The sequence below is a fragment of the Athene noctua genome, chromosome 3 (genome assembly GCF_965140245.1).
Source record: "Athene noctua chromosome 3, bAthNoc1.hap1.1, whole genome shotgun sequence".
NCBI lineage: Eukaryota > Metazoa > Chordata > Aves > Strigiformes > Strigidae > Athene > Athene noctua.
Window position 1 is genome coordinate 70,721,120 of NC_134039.1, and position 27,493 is coordinate 70,748,612.

Consider the following 27,493-nt stretch of genomic DNA (forward strand, 5'->3'; position numbering starts at 1 on the left):
TTCAAAATGTTTGTCTCAGATGACACAGATGTGAAAAAAGATATTAGATAAATATTATCTGATGCCTATTGCAACACAAAGTCTGTAAAATTTAATTCAAGTAAGTTCTTTGTAAAGTGAAAAGTCTGAAGTTTCTACTTCACGGTGTGTCAGCATCACAGCACAAAGTGTTTAAGATGTTAAATATCAAATGCAGATGTTTGGACTCCCATTTAATCTATGGTAGACTGTATGGATTCCTCCCTCACATAAATGCAAGATATTCAGCTACATATTTTAATATTTTAGATCCTTCTAATCTTAATAAACTTATACCACAATGAGTGAAAACACATACACACAAATTCTCCATTCCTAGTCTGTAACTTGCTGCATTTAACAGAAAATTGTGACTGCACTTAAAGCTTCTCCACGTAGAAAAAATTCAAACCCGCCCTGAAGTAGCGTAAGTATCAAGTTTTAAATGGATGTTTTAGAAAATGAATTTCAGGAACTATTAAGACAGCAATTGTTTATAGGTCGCTATATTAATGACTTAAAAATTAATAAATAAGTCATCTTTTCATCCCCTCAGTGAGACCATTTTACTTGGGAGATTTGAGCATTTTTTTCTTTACTTGGACATTCTCCATGCTTGACTGAGGTGTACCACATACCTCTAGAATTAGAGATTTCACCTCTGCTCTAGAACGTCATACTACAATGAAACACACAGACTTTTTGATGAAAAGAAGCTGCACGTTTTGTGGTTTGTTTTTTTTTTCTTTTCCTCTCTTAATACTATGCCAAATTTCCAACAGATTTATCCAATGGGAAAATCTATTTCTCCCCTGTTTTTCACAGATATACTCTTTCTCAACAACCTTAAAGTAGTTCAAAGCCATGACATTAATCGGTTAACTCCACTACTTGCAGACAGGAAAAATCAATTTACCTGAATGCCATCAAGCAACTTGCTCATGCACCAGTAACTGTCAGCTTCTATGTTCTGCAGCATTTCTTCAGGCAGACTGGAAACATCAAAATTTTCCACTTCCTCTTCTTCTGTTTCAGAAAAAGAGAGAAAGACAAGTCAATGAAGTGCACAGAATGAATAAAGCAAAGACAGGAAAATAATTGAAAACAAAGGCAACCATCACTTATCTTCTAGTCAGAAACTTCAACACACATTTACTTTAAGAGGGACTAAATGAATCATTTATTGCTCAACTGTGTCATCTAATGGCTTTAAATGTTAATGAATACTTAATTTTTTGCAGACTGTGAAAATCTCAAATCATGCCTGATTAACCAGAATTAATATATAATAAATTACTTCATTCTAAATATTTTACACCTGAAAGAGGATCATCAGAAGTGCTTTGAGAGCCTTCAAGCTATGTATGAACATTCTCTCCAGAACATATCTATGTTTGCATCGTGCACCACAAAATATGTTGCCAGTCTTAACAGAAGAAAAAGCCCTGAAAAATACTTTTTAGAAAACCAGTGAAATTTATTTAGAAAGCTGACTACAGCTTTTCAAGAAATATTTGTTTTTCAGACAAGCGTTTGGAATCAGAAGGAAATCAGACAAAAGGAAAGAGATGATTCCCACTCCCCCCCCCAAAAAAGCACCATGATTCTCAATACTGAAAAAATATGTCTAATTCATGGAAACTGAGTCTTTCACACAAGCGTGTTAGAAGAAATTCACATTTTGCTATGAACTGAAATTTTACCATCTAAGTCACACTGATTTATTTTTAATCCATTCTGAAAAGAACACAGAATGTGCTGCCTTGCCAGCTCACTCCCAAAGCTTCCATAAAACTCCAGATAAGAGTTTAACATGTGCTGGGAATGCTCTGAATAAATGCTGTAGCTTCCCTCTTGCAGCAAGTCACAGTGTCTTATTGTATCAACGTAAGACTCAAAGAAGCATCTTTCCCAGCTGTAGTTTCTTCTCAAGGAGAGGTAGGTGCAGAAGAGAGAGATGTTTGATTCTACTTCAAACAGAGCATGATATGCCAAAGAAGGAAATTCCTCCATTACACAACTGCAAGGCAGCATAAACAGTAAAAGAAAACCGAGAATATGTAATATCTTAAACCTCCTCTGCTATCTGTCTCATAGCTTTGCAGTATGTCATTACAGAAGCCGAAGTAGATCTTTAGGTTGTCGCATTGGATTATGCTACTTTAAAGCACTTATTTGTCAATTGGTAATAACCATAAGCATTACACATTATAAAATAATTTTAATATACCAGTGATTTTACCACTACTAGTAGACACTGGTAGCAAGATGTTACCAAGCATTCTTGTTTGCCCTGGTGTCTATGCAGGTGTGCGTCTTCTAAGGGATCATTGGGTTTGGACTGTGAAATATTAATAGCTACAGGACAGGAGATTAGATGATGCTAATAAAACTTTAGTTAAGATATTGGGTAACCTGGTAAGTAAAATAGGAGATTTCAGTGGAGACTCAATAAAATAAAAGCACGCTATGATCTCAGAGGTTGCAGGATTGTAAACAATGCACCAGTAGTTACTTACTGGTTACTAAAGGAATGCTAGCTTAGCATTGGAGTACAGTTTTAAAAACCCAGTTTTTAAAAGAAGATCAACAAAAAAGTACCAATATATTTTAAATACCCTATATATTAAACACAGGTATAACACTGCCTTGCAAAACAATGAAGAAAGAGTGAGTAGCAGGCTGTAACAGCAGTATTTTTTTTAATAGCAGATACTTTTACCCAATGTCAGCAGGATATTCCTCCAGGCAAAAAGAAGGATGGACACTCCCCACCCACACTCCCTGAAATCAGTCTCATACTCCTTGCTCAGCAATGAACAGAAAATTCGCACAATGCTTTGTGGAAGACAGGGGTAACATAGGCAGGAATTAAGAGGTAAAACTCCCTCCAATATCTTTCTGTTCAGTTCCCATTATTTTCTCTATTAGACTTCCCTTGTTAAAGACAGCCTCTAGAACAAACTTGGGTTCATTTCATCTATTAAATCTAACCCCTTCAGAAAAAGCATTTTAAGAGAAAAGCCTAGCACAATATAAAAGAAAAAAGTTTTTTCATGGCAAAGATGCTTGAATACAATGGAGATAAAAACAAAGAACTAAAAGCAAACAGACCAATACCAAGAAAAAACCCAAAGCATCTAGCAATGAAGAAACCTAAATCAGATTAGACAAATAGCCAGTGATGTACATTTGGCAAAATTAATCCAAACTGAAATGCCAGTTTTGCAGCTCAAAAAGACGACAACAGAAAGGTCCCTCAAAGTACAGAATCAGTAGCAAATTATTATTAATATCACTATGTCCAAAATCCACTAACAGAAGAATTACTAAGAGTACTCACATGACTCAGTCACAGTAAGACTGAAAGTTATTACACTTAGCATGGATAGAAAAAGTCAGTTTAAAATTACAACTTCCATATGAACCCGTGAAAAACTCAGTATTATTTATGCACCTATCTACCTTCAATCTGATACACTCTGAGATTTTACAACAAACAAGAAAATCCCACAATTTTAAGCAATTAGGGATTAAAATTCCCCTTAAGTTAGAAAAAAACTTTTCCAGACAGAAAAGAAGATGAACGATGTATCCTCTAGCAGGAACAATTTTTTTGTATACCCTATACATATTAACTCATAAAAATGTCTTACAGTTATACAGTTTAGATTTACTATATATTCATAAACCAGTGCCCCAGTGGAAAAAATAGCCAATATTCTTAATTTTCATTTCAGTATTTTAAACAGCGAAAAAGAATTAACCCATTCTCTCCCTGACTCACAATGTCTACAGAAAAAATAATAAACGAACCAGAGTTCTTCATACTTACATAAAACACAATCATACATTGAACTTTATTCCCCTAGAAAGAAGCAATCTTCAGGCCGACCTTCACTAAACACTTGCTGAAAGAATGAGATTACAGCTACTCAGATAGCGTGCTCCTTTGCAAATTTCCTGCCTTGAGCACCTTTTCTTTTCATAATACTGCTATCACGTTTCTGAACAAAAAGGAAGTTATAAACCACAGCATAACACAATAATGCTTCTACATAGGGACAAGAGAAGATAGACAAAAAAGACTTTTATCTTCCCTTTCTCATCTTTCTTATCTTTCCTCTTTTTTGTCCTTCTCCTTCAAAATCTGCCATTCCACACTCTATTCTCATACCAGAACTTAAACCAACAAAAAAGCTGAAGATACACCTAACCATCGAAGGTGGGCATCTTACCTCCCTTCACAGCCAACACAGAAAAACAAGTAGTGACAAACTACTAGCTGTCTTGTTCTAAAGCTCAAATCTAAAATAAATCAGATGAATCATATCCAAAGAAAATCCTACTTCTCAATATTGGCTATAATTTGAATTTAAAGGATTGGCTCGACGGCAGTTTAAGAAGCAAGGCTGAAGCAACTTGGACAGCAAAGACAACCCACAATTAATATTTTGGAAAAACTAGATTCTAATTTTTCTAGTAAGGAAGAACTATCAAATTAGAAAGACAAATTTACTATTTTTTTTCCCCAGAAAATAGAATATAGTTTTTAAAAAACATCTTCTAATGGTTCCAACTACTTTTCATCACCAAGCACAAAGATACAGATAGCATTTATGAACCATCCAATTCTTTCAATAAAACAATCCACAGTCCCTAAATATAATGTCACAGAGTTGCAACTAAATCATTGCAGAAATAAAAATAGCACTTTTTAAAAGTACTCATCTAGGTTTCTTGTTCTGTCTCTCCCTTTGGAAGAGACATTCAAGAACATTATGCTTTTCTTGTAGCTTATACTGAATGATCTCTAGTGTTTTCATAAGTTTCTTAAACGTAAAACAAATATTCAGGATTTTTTAATATGTTCTTCAAATATACAAGCTACTTACAGTCTAATTTTTATTTCCACTATGTTTCTCATGCATCACTAAGTCATCTCTTCTAATGTCAGATAATAAAGTTTTGAAATACATTAAAAAAATCTTATAAGACAACTCAACTGTATCTTAATTAGTATTATAAGTATTATAACTGTGTTTTAACTAGCAATATTTACCCTATGTAAAACAACTGTCTCAAACTTTAGCTTAAAACTTTGCAATGAGATATTTTAAAGAGTAAATCTAATTACTTAGAGATATATTAAAATACATTTCTCATTAGATCAGCAAAGTATATTTTGGTATGTTATACTGGTTGCATCATGGTTTGAGCCCAGAGGGCAACTCAGCACCATGCAGCAACTCATTCACCCCTTTCCCCCCAGTGCTGGGAAGTAAAAAATGAAACAAAAACCTCAGGAATCAAGGACAGGGAGGGAAGACTCACAGACAAAAAACAGACTTGTTAGAAAAAGAAAAAAAGAACATAAATTTAATTCAGACAATAACAACAACAACGCTTGACAGAGTAGGACAGTGAGAAGCGTTACCACAACCTAAAAACACCTTCCCCCCACCCCTCTCTTTTTCCCAGGCTCAGCTCTGATCCAGATATCTCTACCTCCTCCCCTCCAGCAGCACAAGGGGCAGGGAATGGGGGATGCAGTCAGTCTTGCTGTTTCTTTCTCCTCAAGGGGACAGGGAAATCCTCACATTCTTCTCCTGCTTCAGCATGGTTCTCCTCTTGCAGGAGACAGTACTCCATAATATTTCTCCAATGTAAGTCCTTCCCATAGGCTGCAATGCTTCCCCAGCTGCTCCAGCACGGTTCCCCCTGGCATGTTGCAATTCTCTCAGCACCCAACTACAGTGGGAGCTGCTTCTTCCCTCAGTCTTGTCCTTCTTCAGGCACAGGCACCTGCTCTGGCGTCAGGTCCTCCACAAGCTGCAGGGGGGCATCTGCTCCACCGGTGACCTCCAGGGCTGCAGGGGACAGGCTGCCCTCTCACCGCAGGGCGGAATTGCGCCTGCGTACCTCCCCCGCTCCTCCTCTTTTCTTCCACAGATCTCTGTGTTTGCAGAGGTGTCCTCCTCCCAACTCCAACTCCTCCTCCCAGATTCCCCTTAAATACGTTATCACAGAGGCGCAGCCACCATCACTAATTGGCTCGGCTTTGGCCAGAGGCAAGTCTGACATAGAGCAAGGGGAGCTTCGAGAAGCTTCTCACAGGGGCCACTGCTGTAGCCCCCTTCCCCGCTACACATACTAACCCTGCACATTTAAATGTGTCTACGCTGAACAAGGAGCTATACTGTAGAAGCCATGCAGACACTAAATCTAACAAAGAAGGCACAGCATCACCAAAGTTGCCAAACAAGCAAGTGCTCAGTGACATTCAATGGTTTCTGCTGCATCAATTCACCTTAACTTGCTCCACTTTATTGAAGAAGCTAAAAAGTGGCTCTGAGTATGTGAATGACCCTTTTACACAGTACGGCTGAGATAAAAAAAGGCCATACATTTTCATGACAAGCTCCCATTAAGGTACATTTTATGGGCAGAATAATACACAAAATAATAGTTTACATCACACTTAATGTTTATTCATTTCTTTGTACAGGCACATAGTGCAAAGTGCTTCTTCCATGCAGCTTTAAGGGAAAAAGCAATCAGGCTCCATATTACTACTCCTTTTTGACATATTTGGATGAAGAAATAAACACACTAGAGAAGCTTAGAAAAAAAAGAGCAGAAGGGATTTCAGGACAAAAACCAGAAGTAGCAAAAATAACCATAGGAAAAGTACATGAAATATTTCAATTTAAGACTTGTGCTTGAAAAAAGAATTGCAAATTCTGGTTTTAGATAACTTTAAATTCATTTTAAATGAGTGAAATATGAGTGGACAGTAATATAAAGATTAAATAACAAGAATATGTGGGAAAAAAAGCAGACCAACATGTACACGTATCAATAACTGAAGAAAAAAAGATCACCGCATAAAATTTACCGATTACAAAGTCTCACAGCAACGTTTCTCATTTTCTTCAGTTTCCTGCGGAGATCTTTATCGTGTTATCTATGTAATTGTAGAAGGCAGTAAAAGAGTTGCCTGGAGGAAAACTGCTGTAGCATAAGAATCAATGACATACCGATCTGAATATGTGCATTCCCGTAAGCATGGTATTAGCTGTTCTTTACTCTTTCCCAGGGTATGCTTCTGAAACATCCCACAGTGCAAAAAGAATGTATAACTTTTTAGAAACAGCTTTAACTGTATGCATTCCCAAAGGCAAAGACATAAGGATAAAATGAAAAATAAAAACATTCTTACAACTACTTACAGATTTATTTTTTGAATTAATTCTGTTTTTAAAACAAGAAAAAAGACCCAGCGAACTACAGACCAGTCACTCTCACCTCTGTGCCTGGCAAGATCATGGAGCAGATCTACCTGGAAATCATGCTAGGGTACATGGAAAACAGGGAGGAGACTGGTGACAGCCAACATGGCTTCAATAAGGCCAAATTGTGCCTGAAAAATTTGGTGGCCTTCTACAACAGGGTTACAGCATTGGGGGATAAGGGAAGAGCAACTGACATCATCTACCTGGACTTGTGCAAAGCATCTGACACTGTCCTGCACAACATCCTTGTCTCTAAATTGGAAAGACATGGATTTGATGGATGGACCACTCAGTGGATAAGGAATTGGCTGGATGGTCACACTCAAAGAGCTGTGGTCAACGGCTCAATGTCCAAGTGGAGACCAGTGATGAGTGACATTCCTCAGGGGTCAGCACTGGGACCGGCGCTGTTTAACATCTTTGTCAACAACAGGGACAGTGGGATTGAGTGCACCCTCAGCAAGTTTGCCGATGACACCAACCTGTGTGGTGCAGCTGACACGCTGGAGGGAAGGGATGTGCCATCCAGAGGGACCTGGACAGGCTGGAGAGGTGGGCCCATGCAAACCGCATGAAGTTCAACAAGGCCAAGTGCAAGGTCCTGCACATGGGTCAGGGCAATCCCAAGCACAAATACAGGCTGGGTGATGAGTGGATTGAGAGCAGTCCTGAGGAGAAGGACTTGGGGGTATTAGTGGATGGAAAACTTAGCATCACCCAGCAACGTGTGCTTGCAGCCCAGAAAGCCAGTGGTATCCTGGGCTGCTTCAAGAGAAGTGTGGCCAGTGGGACGAGGGAGGGGATTCTGCCCCTCTATTCTGCTCTTGTGAGATGCCACCTGGAGTATTGTGTCCAGCTCTGGGGCTCCCAGCATTAAAAGGACACAGCCCTGCTCAAGCAGGTCCAGAGGAGGACCACAAAGATGATGAGGGGGCTGGAGCACCTCCCCTCTGAGAACAGGCTGAGAGAGTTGAGGTTGTTCTGCCCAGAGAAGGGAAGGCCCCGGGGAGACCTTAGAGCAACGTTCCAGTACTTAAAGGGGGCCTAGAGAAGAGATGGGGAAGGACTCTTCATCAGGGAGTGCAGTGATAGGACAAGGATAATGGTTTTGAACTGAAAGAGGGCAGATTTAGGTTAGATATAAGGACAAAATTCTTCACTGTCAGGGTGGTGAGACCCTGGAACAGGTTGCCTAGAGAGGCTGCATATGTCCCCTCCCTGGCAGTGTTCAAGGGAAGGTTGGACAGGGCTTGGAGCAACCTGGTCTAGTGGAAGGTGTCCCTGACCATGGCAAGGGGGTTGGACTAGATAATCATTAAGGTCCCTTTAATCCAAACCATTCTATTATTCTGTGAATGACAGTAGAAATAAACATGCTAAACAGGTAATAATGGCTTGCCTCCATTGAAAATAGGTTTTAATACAAGATTCAGGCTAGCTTATGATTTTGGGGGAGGTTGTTCAAAATGTTTACGTTCATATCTGTTCTCTGTCTTTCAAATGTACTTGATTTCTTCTTAAAAAATACCTGAATTTCACCATTTCATTAAAAATTATGTGTAAAAATATCTGCCACTACAGACAGATGGAATCATATAGTACAAATTTTTGCATTAAAGAACTGGAAAATTTTACTTTCACAGAGAATTTTATTTATGAAAAATCATATCCTGAAATAAAACTAAAATACTGAAAAGGTATGATATTATTAAAATGGATTAATAATATTGTTACAATAAATAGCAGCCCTTCACAATGAATCCAAATATCCATCTGTGTCCATCTTTGTTCAAATGCAACTAACAGAAAGGCAACCTGCATTCAGAATTTCTCTAAACCTGTTACACCAGCACCAATACTCAGTCTTTATACACTGGCAAAGAACTGAACCTAACTTGATAGTTTTACTACTTCATTACACTAAGCAAAACCCATACAAAAAATATCTCTATTAAATAAAGCATACATTCTTTCGAAGGAAACTAATTTTTAATGAAACAGATATTTAATTGCCTTATATTTTTTTTAATTTTAGCTTTTTATCTTGAAATGGTGTCTCAGTACTCAGAATCAGGCAAAACACTCAGATGAAATCACTGAAGTGGGAGACAGAGGACATAATGGATGGTGGTATATGAAAGATCCAGTGCTGAAGCCCAAAACAGACTGTAAGATAAATTTTGATTGTTCTTTACATACACCCAATATACAAATATATAAATAACAAATAGAAACATTAGAAAGTTTAATTATCTGAATATCTTAAAACTACTTTTTAAGTCCTGATTTGCATAAATGTATTTCTCATCTAATGTATAAAAAGTATTACCATATATTTCAGGTCAATATATATAGCACCTGCAGAAGTGCAAGGAAATTATTCTGACTACATGCACAGGTAGGTACTTGTCTGTATACTTTGTTGTATTCTACTTTAGATGTTGTATCTTCAGACAGACCATATTTAAAAGTTATCAGCTAAGTATACAAACTGCAAAACTATATGCATATGATGGCAGAGGTGCACAGTAATATTTCTACATCTAGAATATGACATATTCCAGCTCAAACTCACTTTTCAAAAAGCCTTATGAAACAGCTATTCAGCCACTGCTGCACTAAAGCATTGTTTTTCTAAGGAGACCAGGCATAATAGGGCATTTAAATGTAAATTCTTACAGTAACAATTACCTAATTAAATATGTACATAACCACATCAATATATCTTACTGAAAAAATCCTAATTACATATTTATCTGATAGAAATAGCTTTTGAGCCATTAAGGATTAATCACCCAATAAAAACTTCTTTCTTTCTGATACTGCAGTCACAAAGGTAAAATTAAAAAAAAAAAAAAAATCTCAATCATCACACCAGTCCAGGCTTAGGTAAACATGACCTTACTACATTTAAAATATTTCCCTATTACCAATCATGTTCTCACACACACAATGTGTGGCTTGTCTATTTTAACACTATTAATAACCTTACACTTCTATTCAGTTGATCTGCCACCATTTCCTTAAGATGCAATAGAAAGCAAGATAAATACCTTTATACACCTGTATATTACGTTAAATTATCTATTTTTAGTATATGTTAATATATATGTTAATATATATGTTAAACATTAATCATTTTATTTTATTAATATTAATTCTCTAAACAATTTCACTGCACATGGGGAATGTTAAAATCTCCTTTGACCTGGAGAAAAAGGGAAATAATCTCCAAAACCACTGTAATCTTGATTACTTTTAATTTTCATGCTCTTCAAAATTAATGTATGACCCTGCAAGTACTCTCAATTTGTTCTATCACAAAAGAGTAAATACTTCATACACTTATTCTCTAATTCCAGATTTTACAGAACAGTAACCAGAAAAATCAGTCAGAAACTTCCTTTAATGGGCCTACATGCTTGCTTAATAAGTTTTTTCTACTCAGGCTTTTTCTAAATGTTAAAGTTTGAACTGGGCTGGCAGCCAGATGGCCCGTGGCTGGCCCTTCACCTCCCCTCCCCCCACGGGTTAGATATGGGAGGGGCAAAAGAAGAGAATTCATGGGTTGAATAAAAAGAAAGAATTTACTAAACGTAACAAGAGAACAACAGTAACAATAGTGAATTCAAAAGAAAAAGGGTAAAATGCAACAGTGGCTTGCCAAATGCGGTGACAATTGCCCCACAGCAACACCACCCACGAGCAGATGGGTGCGTGCAAGCGAGAGACACCCCCGAGAGCAGAGCAAGACTGCCCAACTCGGCATGACACCACATGGTATGAAATACTCCAATGAAATTTAACTCCATCCTGGCAGAAACCAGGAGAGTCTCCACCTCTCATTCCATACCACTGATGTTATGCTCAAGTTTCCAAATACATCTTAAGGAATCACCACCCCTATTATTCCCAGGTTGCACAGATACCATTCCCTTAGTCTATGGGCCATCCTTCCAAACTTTTTGCTGAGTTCTTTTCCTGCATAACTTCGGGTTCCATCTGTTATGACAGTCTACAAAGCTGAGGAATGGAATGAAGTGGAGTTGTCTCAGTCAGCGGAGCAGGAGGCTTTTGGATGTGGCATGAGGTTGCTGCAAGGCACTAAATGCAATAACAGGATTATTTGACAGACTGGTTCATTGGCTGTTCTCACCTGAAATCAAATCTCCCTGAGGCACACACATCCTTCTGCATCACCCACCAAATGCGCTCAGATCCTTGGGCAAAAGTAATCCCACTCATGGGTTTACCTTTACTCAATGCAGGAATAATCCAGACTGCCTTCCCCAACATATTCCTAATGAGCACTACAGGGGCTTTACCCCCATCCACAGTATGTACGAAGTTTGACTGAGTAGGGCAAGATTGCTTGGCAGATTCTCTGGTATTGACTAACCAGGTGGATTTTGCTAAACGCACGTCCCAGTGTTTGAAATTCCACCACTCACTGCTCTGAGTGTAGTTTTCAGCAATCCATTGTATCGCTCAATTTTCCCAGAGGCTGGTGCATTGTAGGGAATGTGATGTAACCACTCAATACCATGTTCTTCGGCCCAAGTGTCTATGAGGTTGTTTTGGAAATGTGTCCCATTATCTGACTCAATCCCTTCTGGCGTGCCATGCCACCATAGGACTTTCTCAAGGCCTAAAACGGTGTTCTGGGAAGTGGCATGGGGCATGGCATGAGTTTCCAAACAACCAGTGGCTGCTTCTGCCATTATAAACACATACTGTTTGCCATGCTGAGTTTGTGGGAGAGTGATATAATCAATCTACCGGGCCTCCTCATGTTTATATTTTAACTATCATCCTCCATACCAAATGGGCTTTAACCGTTTGGCTTGCCTGATCGTAGCACGTCTCACATTCATGGATTACCTGTGCAATAGCATCCATGGTGAAGTCCACCCCTCAGCCACGGGCCCATCTATATGTTGCATCTCTTCCCTGATGGCCTGAGGAGTCATGGGCCCAGCGAGCCATAAATTGCTCACCCATATGTTGCCAGTCCAGATCTACTTGAGACACCTTAATCTTAGCAGCCTGATCTGCCTGTTGGTTGTTCTGATGTTCTTCAGTGGCCTGGCTCTTGGGTACATGAGGTACTACATGGCTACTTTCACAACCAGATTCTCTACCCGAGCAGCAGTATCTTGCCATAACTCAGCAGCCCAGATGGGTTTGCCCCTGCACTGCCAGTTGCTCCGTTTCCACTGCTGTAACCGCCCCCACAGGGCATTTGCCACCATCCATGAGTCAGTGCAGAGGTAGAGCACTGGACACCTTTCTCGCTCAGCGATATCCAAGGCCAGCTGGACGGCTTTCACCTCTGCGACCTGACTCGATTCACCTTCTCCTTCAGCAGCTTCAGCGACCCGTCGTGTGGGGCTCCACACAGCTGCCTTCCACCTTCGATATTTCCCCACAATGAGACAGGACCCATCAGTAAACAGGACATATCGCTTCTCATTATCCAGTAGTTTATTATATGGTGGGGCCTCTTAAGCAAGTGTTACCTCTTCCTCTGGCACCATTCCAAAATCTTTGCCTTCTGCCCAGTTTGTGATCACTTCCAATATTTCTGGATGGCTGGGGCTCCCTATTCGACCCCATTGTGTGATTAATGAAACTCATTCAATCCACGTGGCATCAGTTGCATGGTGTGTAGAGGGGACACTCCCTTTGAACGTCCAGCCCAGCACTGGCAGTCGGGGAGCCAGGAGGAGCTGTGCTTCAGTCCCAATCACCTCTAAAACAGCTCTGACCCCTTCAGATGCTGCCAGTATCTCCTTTTCGGTTGGACTGTAGCGGTCCTCGGATCCTCTGTATCCCCAGCTCCAAAACCCCAGGGGCTGACCCCAGGTCTCCCCTGGTGCTCTCTGCCAGACACTCCAGGTAGGACCATTCTACCTGGCTGCAGTGTAGAGCTCATTCCTAACATCTTGCCCTGTCTGAACTGGCCCAAGGGCTACTGCATAAACTGTTTGCTTCTTACTTTGTTCAAAAGCCTGTCGTTTTTCCGGGCCCCATATAAAATCATTCTTTTTCCAGGTCACTTGATAGACAGGGCTTACAATCTGACTGTAATTCTGGAGACTCCACTGTGCAGTCTCCAGAAACCCACAACACCTAAAGAAAGCTTGTTTTTCCTTTCTGTTAGTTAGTGGGGACATAGTTGTTAATTAATTAATCACCTCCATTGGAATCTGACAACGTCCATCTTGTCATTTTACTCCTAAAAACTGGATCTCTCGTGCAGGTTCCTCCCTTCCTTTACTATGCTTTATAGCAAAACTGGCTCTCAGAAGGATTTGTATTATTTTCTCCCATTTCTCAAAAACTTTGCTGCTGTATGACCCCATACAATGATGTCATCAATGTACTGTAAATGTTCTGGGGCTTCACCTTGTTCCAGTGCAGCATGGATCAATTCATGGCAAATGGTGGGGCTGTTTCCACCCCCGGAGCAGTCGATCCCAGGTGTATTGGACACCCCTCCAGGTAACAGCAAACCTTCACCTGCATTCTGCTCTTAGAGGGATGGAAAAAAATGCATTGTCAATACCAATCGTGGCGTACCACTTGGCTGCCTTCGACTCTAGTTCATACTGAAGTTCTAACATGTCTGGCACGGCAGCACTCAGCCGTGGAGTGACTTCATTCAGGGCACGATAGTGCACTGTCAGTCTCCACTCTCCATTAGATTTTCTCACTGGCCATATGGGGCTGTTAAAGGGGGAGCGCGTCTGGCTGATGACTCCTTGGCTCTCTAGTTGATGAATCAGTTTATGGATAGGGATTGCAGAGTCTCGATTGCTGCGGTATTGCCGTCAGTTGTAGTGGCAATTGGCACCTGTTGTTCTTTGACTCTCAGCAATCCCACAACAGAAGGATCCTCTGAGAGACCAGATAACACAGAGAGCTGTTTAATGCTTTCTGTTTCCAAGGCAGCTACACGAAAAAGCTCACTGATACACTTTTGGGTGCTTAAAATACCCTCTTCTGAGATAATTTATGCCATGAATGCATGGAGCTTCTGGACCAGTCACACTGGGGTGTTTTTCCCACTCTTTTCCACTTAGGCTCACCTTGGCCTCCAATACAGTCAGCTGTTGAGACCCCCCTGTCACTCCTGAAATACAAACAGGTTCTGCCCCTTGAAAATTCAATGGCATTAGGGTGCATTGAGCACCAGCGTCCCCTAGAGCTTTATACTGCTGGAGGTCAGATGTGCCAGGCCATCGAATCCACACAGTCTAGTAAATTTGGTTGTCCCTATCCTCGCATGTCTGGAGGCAGGGCCCCTCTAATGTTGGTCATAACACCCGCTAACGGCAAAGGGGTTAGTGTGGTGTGCACGGGTTTCAGTCTCATCTTGATCACTCACTTCTTGTGAATACAAGTCAGGAGTTCTTCTCATAGGAGCATGAGCAATGTCAACCTTTCTGCTCTGTTTGGGCACTTGATTACTGGAAACCAGATCGGCATTTCTCCTGAAAGGATGATGTTCTGTACTTGTTCTTCCTTCCAGCTCACATACCTGCTTTTCTAGGAGGTAGGGAGGTTTTCCATCCCATTTCTTCATGTCTTCTCCATGGTTATGCAGGCAATGCCACAGCTTCCTCCATGGTGTGTACTAGTTCTCTCAAGCAAAGAAACTATTGCTCCTAATAGCCAAGATTCTGGTCTGCGCAGGTGGGGAGGAGGACATGTTCTCCTTAGGTTGCTGGAAATCTTGAAATAATTGTTTCACAGCCACGATGATGGGGGAAGAGACACTTTATTCATAATGTCCTAGTCGTCAAGCCAGTTCTTCCACTGTTGGTCCCTCTTTGTCTCTCCAGTCCATTACTACTAATGCTTTGGCATCTGATGATGGTGTGCTCCGTACAAACTTCTGCCACATGGGCCGGGTGCGCTGGATTTCATCTGGATCTGTGGGTAGCTGTGCATTATCTGGGTCATAGTAAACTGACTCCTGCACAGCTAGCTCCCTCAAATATTGAATGACTCTCTCCATAGTGGTCCACTCACTTGGTCGACATGTCAAGTCATCCTTGAATAGATATTCCTCCTCACACTTGACAAAAGTCGCTTTCAGAGACTAAGATTTTGTGTCTCCTTTCCAATGGCTTTGCCAATGCTCCCTTCCCTAGACAGGGATCCCAGCTGCCTCGCCTCCCTGCCCTCTAATTCCACGTGCTATCCCAGCATCAGAGCAGCCAGCTAACAAGTTGCTCAGCTGGCAGGTGGCTGTAAACTTTTCTTATGTCTCACAACTCACTCAAGGACAAGGATTGGGTGACTATCACTGGCTCTGCCTCTTCCTGTTCTCGTGATGGGCCTGGTTCATCGTCACCCTGTACACTGCAAGAGGATTTTTTTTCTGTGTTTCTTCTTCTGTATGGGACCAACTGACACTATCATGGGTTGATTCTCTGGTTCAGCTGCAGCGCCTGTCCTCGGGCTTGTAGTGGCTGCAGTTTCTGTTACTTGGTTACTCTTAAACAGAAGCTTAACCATAAACAAAATCTGAACCACATGCAGGAAAACACTAACTCCAAACATCATGGCAAACATGTTTTTGTCAACATTCCAAAGATATTTTAACTCCCCAAATTTCTCAAATACAGCTGTAAATAGCCCTAGGACCGATGACCACATGCTATCATAGATGAGCATCACACAATACAACAGAAACAAAACCTTAACCAACCTCTCACTGACTGTGAGCAACAGCACATATTTTACCCATTTTGTTGTTGTCTCAAACAAAAAGAAAAAGCCTTGTGCCCCACATTGGGCACCAAAAACTGTGGAGGTTTGAACTCAGCTGGCAGCCAGATGCCGTATGGCCAGCCGTTCACCTCCCCCTCCCCACTGTGGTAAGATAGGGGAGGGACAAAAGAAGAGAATTCATGGGTTGAGTAAAAAGAAATAATTTACTATATATAGGAAGAGAACAACAGTAACAATAATGAGTTCAAAAAGAAAACGGGTAAAATGCAACAGTGGCTTACCGAGTGCGGCAACCATCCCCCCAAAGAAACAACACAGACAGATGAGCAGACAGCGACGGCATACATACAAAAGAGAGAGACCCTGAGAGCACAGCAAGACTGCCCACCTGGGCATGACATCATGTGGTATGAAATACTCCTATGAAAATTAACTCCATCCTGGTAAAAACCAAGACACTAAACTAGATTTTAATGGCATGGTTTTTTCTCCACACTACTTTGTCCAGAACTTGGCCTTAATTCCTATTCATAACCCACTGCACACATCTAGACATAAACAGGCCTGTTTTTAAGAATTATAAACTTATTTGAAAAATAGGGAAATGGTCCGGTTATGTTGCAAATTCAACAAAAGACTTCAGTTTTTCATAGGCTGCAGACCAAAATTACTGCTCAACAATTCAGATATAAGAAAGAAAAATCTTTACTACTTCAACAGCTCTACAACCAAAACAGGGTAAAAAAGAAAACCAAGTAAACTAGATGGCACCAACAGGTCTTTGGTCCACAGAATTTATATAATGCCAAATACAAGACTGGCAGTCCTTCACAGGTGAGAAATCTGTCCAGCAGAATTTATATTTAGAAAAAAAAGGTGCAAGCCACATCCTTAAGTATGACATTATTGGGAAGCGGGAGTCTTCAAAGCTTGTAACAGCTCTTCTTAAAAATGTATTTTAGCAACAACAAAGAACAAAACATTCAGTACAAATTCTCAGAGTAATCACTTCAGTAGGTTTGCTACTGTCAACCAAAACAGATTGCCAGGGAGAAGTGGTGCATGTGATATCAAGTTACAAGACTGATAATTAGTATCCAGTATGCATGATGAGCACAGGATGCTCAGGAGCATTTTCTTAGAATGTCTGATAAGAGAGTTTCCCAAGAAATCCAAAATGTGCTTGGAGAATAAGAAATGAAAGATTAGAGGTTGAACATATCTCCCAAATCACATTTTTTAATTATCTAGTTTGCACTTAATCCATTTTTTAAAGCACCAAGCCTACGTATGCACATACACACAAACATGCAGAACAGAAACCAGCAAGAATGGGATAAGAGTAAACCATAGTGTGGTCAAACAAGTCTAAAGCAAGCCTCAGGAACACAGGGCTTGCCTGTGGTAAGGTGTGCAATTGATTACAGAGCTATTTTAGAGACAGTCACTCTAGCACTGTATTTTTTAAAATGGAAGAGCCTTTAAAAAGAATATATAAATTAATGTAGATTTTAAAAGGAATTATTTACTGGACAGGGGAAAAAAAAAAATCAACTGTATTAAAGGCCAAAGTGTATTTAAAAGATAAAAAAAACAGTCAATATATGCAAGGGTGAATTTTAAAAACAATGAAAATTAATACTTGTTACCTGAAACTATTTTAAAAAAAGAAATTGTCTTGCACATAATTACTTAAAAAGTAGGCAAAGAGAACTCATTTCAACAATCCCATAAACAGTAATATGTTTAATAAGTTACCTGGATAACTTAACGAGGCTAAAGGTTCAACTTTAACTTGTATAAATGTAAAAGTAATCAAAATTATCCAAGAAATTGTATGCAAATATTTTTTTTAATTCAGAAATTTAAGTTTTTCAGTGATGAAAAACTGAAAAATTTGCTGCTCTCAAGTAAGCTCAACAATCATTTACATATGACAATAACTCTATACAAGTGTAAATTCACCCACTCATGAAGAAATTTTTACTTTAACCTATTATTGTCATTAACCTGAACAACTAAATAAATTCTCAAAGAAAACTGGATGGCAGGGGAAATAACTGCTCCTCAGTGACATCACATTCACAAATCTATGACAGTGGCAATTTGCAGCAAATCCAAATTATGTAATATTGGTCAAATTTCATAATCAAAATGACATGTTTACTTATTTTTTTATCTCCCATGTCATTTAGAGCTAATAAGAGAGAAACACACCTTACAGACTTCTTGCCTTATTTCAAGAGAACGTAAGTACCATCCATTATTTGCACTTTCTATCACAAATTGCATACACTGAATTAAAAGAAGCATATCTGAGAAGAATGAACTCTGCTTGCACAGGCAGCACAGGCAACACTGTTGAGTGTATTCCTTAACTATCTCAATCTGCTGTGCAGGTCCCTAATGAAACTGCTACACATGCATCTGTGGCAAAAAAATCCATGAGATTCAACAGTATTTTTACATACTGCATGGGTATTTATCATTAAAAAAAATAATAATAATCATAACACATGGTACAATCTCTAGGAAAAAAAACCTGCTCTATTTATTCAAAAATAAGAGTATAGTTCCTTTATAGGAACTATAAAGTGTCCTTAAATTCCAGTTGTACTGTAATAAATTAAATTTTTATCTCATGATTAAAGATGGAACACACAAATCAGTTCAGAAAACATCTTTGATTAAAATACAATTCATAAGATAATATTTTTTTAAATATTGCATTATCAAAACTAATGTACTATAAAAGCATTAAATATTTTCTGTAAAATAAGGCAACTAAAACATATACAAGAAAAATTGTTTTGCAAAAAACTTTCTCTTTTTTTTGTTTATTGTGCTCAAGTACTTAATTTTTCATTTCTGCTTTATAATTTGTTTTCCACATATTAAAGTAGAAACTAGAAATTTCAGATTTCCCCATTTTAAAAAAAAAGAAAAAAAACGCATGCTGATTAAAGAAACCAATGACTTTATGCTTACTATGATTAAAATAGGTTTGCAAAAGCCTATTCAAATCGAAACGTTTCAGCATACAAACTTCTGAAAACTGTATTTGGATTGATTTGAAATCTATACAACGTTATAAACTAAGCATATATCTCATTGAAAATAAGTCAAAAAAGCTGTTTACAGCTATGTTTAAGGCACTGGTCCATCTAATTTGAAAACCTTCTCTTAGATCTTCAAATGCTACTGATGTATATGCAACAGTATCTGAATGTTACATTCCTGACATTTGTACAGTATGTTATTGTTACTTAAGTAATTCTTTTTTTTTTTTAGCTTTCCTTCCTGTGAGTTACTTCATAATAAAAATACAAAGTTGTGATATTTGGATGCCAAAAGCCATTAAAATAATTTCCCAGTCTGTTGGAAAGCATGCTTGAGAAGATTTAGATCTGAAAGTATAACCACCTCTGTGCTGCTTCACTACAGAAAGACAATCATTAATTATAACTATATGGAGACCATGGGGAGAGCAAAACGAATGCACAAGCCAGAACTAAAATATTCTGCTCCCTGTGGAATAAATATCTCTCCTATACTTATATTAATTATAATTAACTTTCTCCTTCTTCACAATTTTTTCACTTTTACACCTGCAGAAATCCTTTGGATTCTCTTCAATTTAATTTTACTGCTTCTACCATTACTCAAGATCTTGTTTTCCATTTATTCCCATGACCCAACATTTCCAGTTTGTAGTTTCAAATAAAATACCTTTCACTAACCTCTCATAACTTCCTCACAGTACAAGCCTATGTAGTTTTTTAATTGCCTTAAAAAATGAAACAACATAAACCACAAAAGGTATTGCAACTTAATAGAAATGTTATTACTTTTTAAGGTAACATTCATATTAGCAAATTAACTTAATTCTTAAAATTCTGGGAGCATGCATTAAGCATCATGAAATAACAAATCTTGTTTAGAGAGATGCATTTAAAAATTTAGAAATACACATACAGATGCAAAACAAACTTTAAAAATAGATAATTAAAATCCACATCAGTCACCATATTTATACGCTTAAACATATCCCCCTATTCACTAAAACAGGACTTTCATTAGCAGAATTTTATTTTATATACATGGTGAATAAAATTACTTTTTCCTCAATAATTTTTTACCATACCTCGGAGAAAAAACAAACAAAAAAAACCCAGAAGAGCTAAAAGTAAATGCTTGAATAATACAAAAAGACTGTGTTTTAACGGACAAATATGAGAGCTACTTGAAAACCTTGAATACTTAAACTCAATAGAAATTACTAGTTCTGACTTATTCTGATTACTAATGACAAAAGTTTTGAGCTTGTTTTTTCTTATGAAACTGTAAAATGATATTTAGTATAGAGTACAGTTGGACACTAGGCCAGAAGTAAATCCCTATTAAGGTCTCAACCATCCAAGGCACTTGAAGTAAAACATAAACAAGATCATGGATCACCATCTGAAGAATAGTATAGAATCATGGAATAGTTTGGGTTAGAAGGGATCTTAAAGATCATCTAGTTCCAACCACCCTGCCATGAGCAGGGACACCTTCCACAAGATCAGGTTGCTCAAAGCCCCGTCCAACCTGGCCTTGAACACTGCCAGGAAGCGGGCATCCACAACTTCTCCGGGCAACCTGTGCCAGTGTCTCACCACCTCACAGTAAACATTGCTTAAGAAAAAAAAAAAAATCACATCTCACATAGCCAATGGAGCAACTGTTATGACCTCACAGACTTTCTTGGAGAGAACAGAAACGCCTGATAGTAGTAATATGATGTGGAATAAACTTTAAGGAGGAACGGAGACAGCCAAGACAACCTATAGTCTAAGAAGCAATTCTGCTCACCAGTCAGCAGAAAAAGAAGACAAACTAGTATAACCATGCTACCTCAGCTCTTTTGTAACGTGTGCATTTAATCACAATATAAAATCAAATTGATGAAACTTAAAGGTCTTGAAGACTTCCTCTAGTAAAACACAGAAGGTAACATGCTGAAGAACTCAAACCAGATGAATCTCTTAGTGAGCTGATACTGTATAGTCAGAAAAAAAAGAAACAACCACAAACACATAGTCATTAAAAAAAACAAGGCAGAGTTTGTAGGATGAATGTGTATCTTGTCACTCCAAATGGTTTATTAGGGAGAAGAACACAAGACATATTTACAGACATAAAAGCAGCTTTCATGGTTTATGAGATATTACCATATTACAGAAACATTAATTTCATGTTAATAGAAAGCTTTGACTAGTCTATTTGACCTTAGACTTTTCTTACAAATTTAAAGATTTGTTCTGTACATCACGTATAGCAAAAGCTCCAAAGAATTCCCCTGATTCTGTCCATAATACAGGGTTTGGAGAAGCATCTAAGCTTCGGTTACCTCATATAGTTCCCCTGCTATGAGGTAACATATCATAGGTTCCCTTCACACCTCTGTCAGACTTTCTGACTGACAGGCATCCTCACACTGATATGATGGAAGAAATTTTTATTAGTATCTTTCAAGTTTCTATTTGGCAGTTCCTCCAAAATATAAAACCATGATAGTCATCTAGAAGGAGATTTAACATCCTTAATAAACTCTTTCCCATTCTTCATATTTTGAGTCTGCTTTCCAAAAAAGTCATCACACCACAGCTTTACTGCAGATAATAAATAAGAGGCTGGACTGTACATTATAATATACTGATCAATATTCTCAACACGCTCTTCTTTCATGTGATTCAGAAGCATGCAAAGATTTTTAAAAAAACCCACACATACCAAAAACCCCAAGCAAAAACCTCAAACCACACCTGCAGATGATTCCACTCACAATAACGTGGAGAACACAAAAACAGATAGCAAGAAGCTTTACATTTAAGGAAATATAATCCAGTTATTTTTGCCCTAACAGCCAATAAGAAACTTTTGTACTAGGACAAGATACTATGTTAGGAAGAATAGGAAGATTAAGGTAATCCTATGCCTACAGTCATAAATGACTCAAAAAAAGAAAAAATTTATACGAAATGGAAATTGCCATTTTTTCAGTTACTATCTTATGTCTACAAAGAAAAAGATTAAAAATTTTCATTTATTTCTCTATTTAACAATAAAGCCAGTCATATGCAGCAACATCTCTAAGATAAAAACAATGAAATCAAATAGCGATACCTGGAAGTAATTACTACCACAGTTATTAGAAACCATTAAATCTGATAAATCCTTTGTCTGATGTTTATTTTAATCTTTGATAGTAGGTGTTTGCTGCTTCAATAGGTACTCTTATAGTTTTTCTCTGTAGTCAATCTTTCTTAATCCATTTAGACACTTTTTTTAAAGTTTGTCAGCCAAACAGATCAAAAATAGAGCAACTGTTGCTTACTACACTTTCAATTAAAAATACTGCAGTATGATAATTAGAAATACCACTGCTTTGAAATACTTTTTTAGGTAAGTTAAAGTGACAGCTTTAGGACTCAGAGCACACCCATTTAGTATGCAGATGCCTCTCTGAAAAAGGAAGAGCATTTCCTAACATGACAAGTCTTAAAGACTCAGATATTTTCTTCTTAAGTACATAAACATCCTTCCCTTTGATTCAAAGTCCTACCAAAATAATGCTGACATTTTAGAACAAATTTTTTTTAAAAAAGGAAGTTTGGGGTTTTTTCCTTCTTTTTTTAAAACACGTTCTTCCCCTCTCTTCTCCTGAAAAGGAGGAAATTACTTTTTAATATAACACAGTTTTCCTGCAAAGGTATATACATAAGATATCATTTACTTTTTCAAATGTTAAATACCCAAGTAACCTCTAATGTAGTCTTAGTACAAATCCACCATTTTCCATTTTGTCTAACTTTTCTATTCCTCTTACTACCATATTTAATTTACCTCAGAACAACAAAAGTTAGGAAAAGCTTTTAAAATAGATTAAAGCATCTTTCCTGTAACACTACTTTATTTATAAAAATTTGATCAAATTGCATCAGATAAAGAAATCAGAGACTACACTGAAGAACTGTTCTTAGAGAAATATGTAATTTCAGTTTGTTTTAAGACATTATGAAATTAGTATAAGCACAAAGGAATAAAGAAAATACTTCATAAGTGAAAAACAAACATGTACTTCTCTTATTTATCAAATAGAATCTCATATGAAAAATTTTGAACCAAATCATCATCCTGAATTATATTTTGCTAATTTTCCCACAAAAGTATGTTGAATGTAACAGTTCAGATCTATAAAACTCAGACAGCATTACTGAAAACTATTTGACTACAAAAATACCATTAATACCTAGGATGCAGATAGTAACATTATACATCAGTGCAACAATAATAAAGTCTACTTAACTCTTTGAAAATAGAAAGCAAACTGTTTCAAAAACTAAGAGAAAACTTAGAGAAGCTTCATAAAACAGTAGTAGGTGAATACAACTGTAACAGCTGTTCTTTCTCGCTTGTCATCTAGACCTGAATTTAGATTGATAACTGCAGTATGAAAGAATAAATGCAACAAATTTCATTTAATAATAAAACTCAAGTATTATTACTTTCTTTTTCAACAGGTCATGGGTTTATGTTTTTTTCTTTCTCTTTTTTACAGCATAAAACACACTCAGTGTTATGGTTTCATAAGTTGCATTCTAACATCCCTGATAACTACTAACATTAAATTGCACACATTTAATTTTTACATCAACATAACAGAGACTCCTTGTTAATGATTTACTTTTTTGTTTTTTGCAAAGGCATCTTTCATATATATACTTTACATACTAGGTTTTTTTCCATTCAGTATTAATATTCAAGAATCCATGCTTTAGTTATGTGGACTGCCCTTTCTTTGAAGGTAATTTAAAAACTTTAAAAAAGTCTGAAAGACTAATACACCTTAAAATTTCAGGGTCTGGAGTTGGGGCTCAGGTTTGGTTGGCTTCTTTTTTCTAAACTAAAATTCATAAGACCCTACAAGCAATTAATATCATTACTCAAAATACTACTTTTATCTCAGATAACTAAAAATACCAGGCAATTAAGCAATTGGGTATACTTACTAGGATAATCTTAATGTCTCTTTTTCACTTCTGACAGCAATTGTTAACCACAGCCAGATAATTCTCACTTTAATTAGGCTTATTCCCCTTCAAACAGATAGGAACCTTTCTGAAAAGTATCCACAAAAAAGTAAAACATGCTAATTTTTCCCTGACAGTGAAGCTGAGAGTACATCCCATTTCGTCAACTATTCACACTCTTATGAGTTAAATATCCAGTGCTATGGCTACTATACATCTGTAATCAAACTAAAGAAGATATCACAGCCCACACTTTATTCATACTTTATTCAAATATGTTCCAGTTTGTGAGAGTAAAAATTTTGATTCTGCAATCTGTGTGGCTAACTGGATGGATTGTCAAGAACTTAGTTTTGTTTCAGTGGAGGTCATGAAGGTGACTGGACTTATTTTCTCCATCCCATCAGTATGATACAACTTCTAACACTTCGGTTATAAAGATCAATGGAACCACTTAAAAAAGAATTAAGATTATAGAAAACATAACAGGAGTAACATTAAAAACAATTCTAAATATGATAGGGGAAAAAAAAAAGATGACAAAGCTTAGGCTTTCAGGGGACTAAAAAAAAGTGCATGTATCAAATTCTTTTTTATTTTATTTTAGCGTTGAAGTTGAAACTGGCAACTAGAAACCATATATTCACAGTGCTTGGTCATGACAGTTACTGATAAAAACTTGTTCAGTCTCAAATCTTTCTCCAAGAAATCTACTGGATGCAACCACACATCCACCATGCATCCACCGTTTCAGATGAACTGTTATAATTAGCTTGGAAATCTGACAGTATATTGAAGACAGTGAAATCAAAATTGAAACACCGAGTTAGAGGATTGATTTTGTAAAACAGTATTGTCTATTATAACAAATCATGGCCATTCAAGAGAGTACTATAAAGTAAAAATAGTAGAAAAGCAGGTGGCCATACCCTACATCTGCCCATTGAGATGCTTTTATGAGTGCTCTCTAACTTGCTAATCAAAAAATAGATGGAATTCACCAAGACTTATAATGAGTATGCAGTTTAATAATACAGCTAAAATAGTCTAAGAGCTACCTGTCATTAAACAGAGATCTGGCTTCTCCCTTCTTCCCTAACATGCTCCTATCCCCACATCAGCGCTGATGTTCATCTCTGATCCTCAAGATGAATAATTTAACTTTCTGTTCTCATTTCATTACAGGACTATTTTCCTGCCAGTTTAACTGAACTGATCCACTGTGCCAGAGAAAAGCCAATGTTCAACAAAGAGAGAAGACAGAAATGCATGTTTGGGCTTAGAAAAGAGAAAGCAAATCTACCCATCTTGACAGCAGCGAGCCCTGATTTAGCTGTGTGATCTAAGCACATGGCAAGCAAACCCTTTTCTGTCCAACTAAACCTGATTTGGAAATACTCAAATATGCAGTTCCACCGTTAAAGAGCAGTGAAATAAAGCTAGAACAAGCAGGGTACATTGACCTCTTGAAACAGCAAATGGGATCTGGAAGATGAATTCTACGGCACATAATCTAATTCACACAGCTCCAAACCCTTACTGGGAATCAAATATATTGAAAAGTAAAACATACAAGGTGATATACCATCACCCAACCACACCAAACAGTTACCTGTAGATGTGTGCTCAGCTGCTCATTATTAATACATTTTCAATGTTACTATACTCCAAGAAATGCCGGTAGCACTAATTGGGTTGGTACTCCACTAATTAAATACGTAAATCACCTCATTTTGACCAAAGCAGACTAGGAGAGAACTTATGCAAACAGACTCGCTCATATATTTGATACTAAATGCCACCACTGATTTCCAGTAGGTTAAGCAACTCCAGAAAAACAGTAGGGAATAAACTCTAACACAGCCACACACAAAGTACATACCTGGGCTCAACTACATTCATTAGGGCTTTTACTATTTTAACTACATGAAAAAATAATCCTTAATTAAAAACGTTATGATAACTCTAAGACAGAACTAAGTGCTCACTACAAGATCAGTCAAACCACAACTAAAAAATTAATACTTCAACAAGTCATGCTGAAAGATAAAGACGAATTTGTCCAGGTAAATAATTAGAGTAAATATTCAAACACAAAAACAAAAGGAACAAAAGATTAAAGGCAATTTATAGTTCACTGGTCCCCTATTCATCAATTCGCTCAATTCCTCAAGTCCTGCAGACATATTTGCCCTCCTTCATTCTTTCTCATTCACTAACCCTTCACAAACTGTTCTCTTATTACTATCCAAATTTTCCTTACAGTTTGCAATACCTCCAAATACACTATTTCATTAACCAGCCCTAGACAGAGCAGTACCTTATAGAAAGCACTGACAGCTGACAAACAATTGAGCCAATTCACTGCTAGTTATTTTCACATGAATTCTCCTCCTTGATTAAAGTGAATAGAAGGATGTAAAAGAGTACATTCTTTGCCCAATTAGGCATGCAAAAGCTACATTATGTATTAATAAAGAAAATTGCTCAGATATTGTGAATGATTCATTTTTCTTAAGTGAGACATACATAAAAACAAATGAACCCTTTAAAAATATAATCTAACCAAGTGCTTCAAAAGAGTGATAACATTTTTTTAAAGCACTAAAGTTTAGGTCTATATTTTTATCTCCTTTGATGCGATATAACTTACCTGAAGGAGATTTGTTTTTTTTTCACTACAACCCAAAAATATTTAAATGAACAGGAAAAAACCCATAACCTTCTGAATTACAGAAGGATATGTACATATCTTAATGTGATTACAAATTCTCAGAATACACTACTGCTTCCTCACAAAGATCAGTTATAACAGGATTACAAACATCAGAGTCTAAAATTACAGTGACTTAAAAATGGGGCAATTAGTATTTTCTGCACAAAAAGAATGGGTGAATTCCAACTGAGGAATCTGCTAGGTGGTATAAAACAGATAATGCAAGGAGGAAATGAGACCTATAAAAGGGTCGCAGGAAGCTTCTAAATAAAGTAGAACAAATAAAATAGAAAACTAAAGAAACTAAATTTTAACTAAATAAAGTAGAACAAGCCAAATCATAAGAAACAAACAGGATACAACACAATTTAGCTCCATAAAGTCTATTTAATAATGAGTTAAGAAACATCCTGTTAGGACTCTCTCTTTCAGCACCTATCATTTCTAGCTGCTTCCCCACTGCAGTCAAAATCAGTGCAGCCAGACTGCTACAGAAGTCCTCAGCACTGTGCACAGGCAGAACACACGTCTCTCTACTTGTGGACCTTCTTCACCTTTTCCATGGTGAAAAATAGGAATCACCAATATCTAAAACCAAATGCAAATGCTTTTTATCTTAATCAGAGTCCTCCCTGTCTTCAGCTATT

The 27,493-nt window shown here is 37.5% G+C and overlaps 1 protein-coding gene across 5 annotated transcripts in view; it reads right to left on the reverse strand.

Annotated features, from left to right (window-relative positions):
* The window catches only part of TBC1D22A (TBC1 domain family member 22A), a 212,827-nt gene that overhangs the window by 126,996 nt on the left and 58,338 nt on the right, over positions 1-27,493 (reverse strand). For 4 of the 5 annotated variants that reach the window (XM_074903258.1, XM_074903257.1, XM_074903254.1 and 1 more), the window contains one exon: positions 935-1,044. In XM_074903258.1, coding sequence (XP_074759359.1) covers positions 935-1,044 — 110 coding nt within the window. The remainder of the gene's footprint in view (positions 1-934; positions 1,045-27,493) is intronic. The other variant, XM_074903255.1, reaches the window with a different exon arrangement.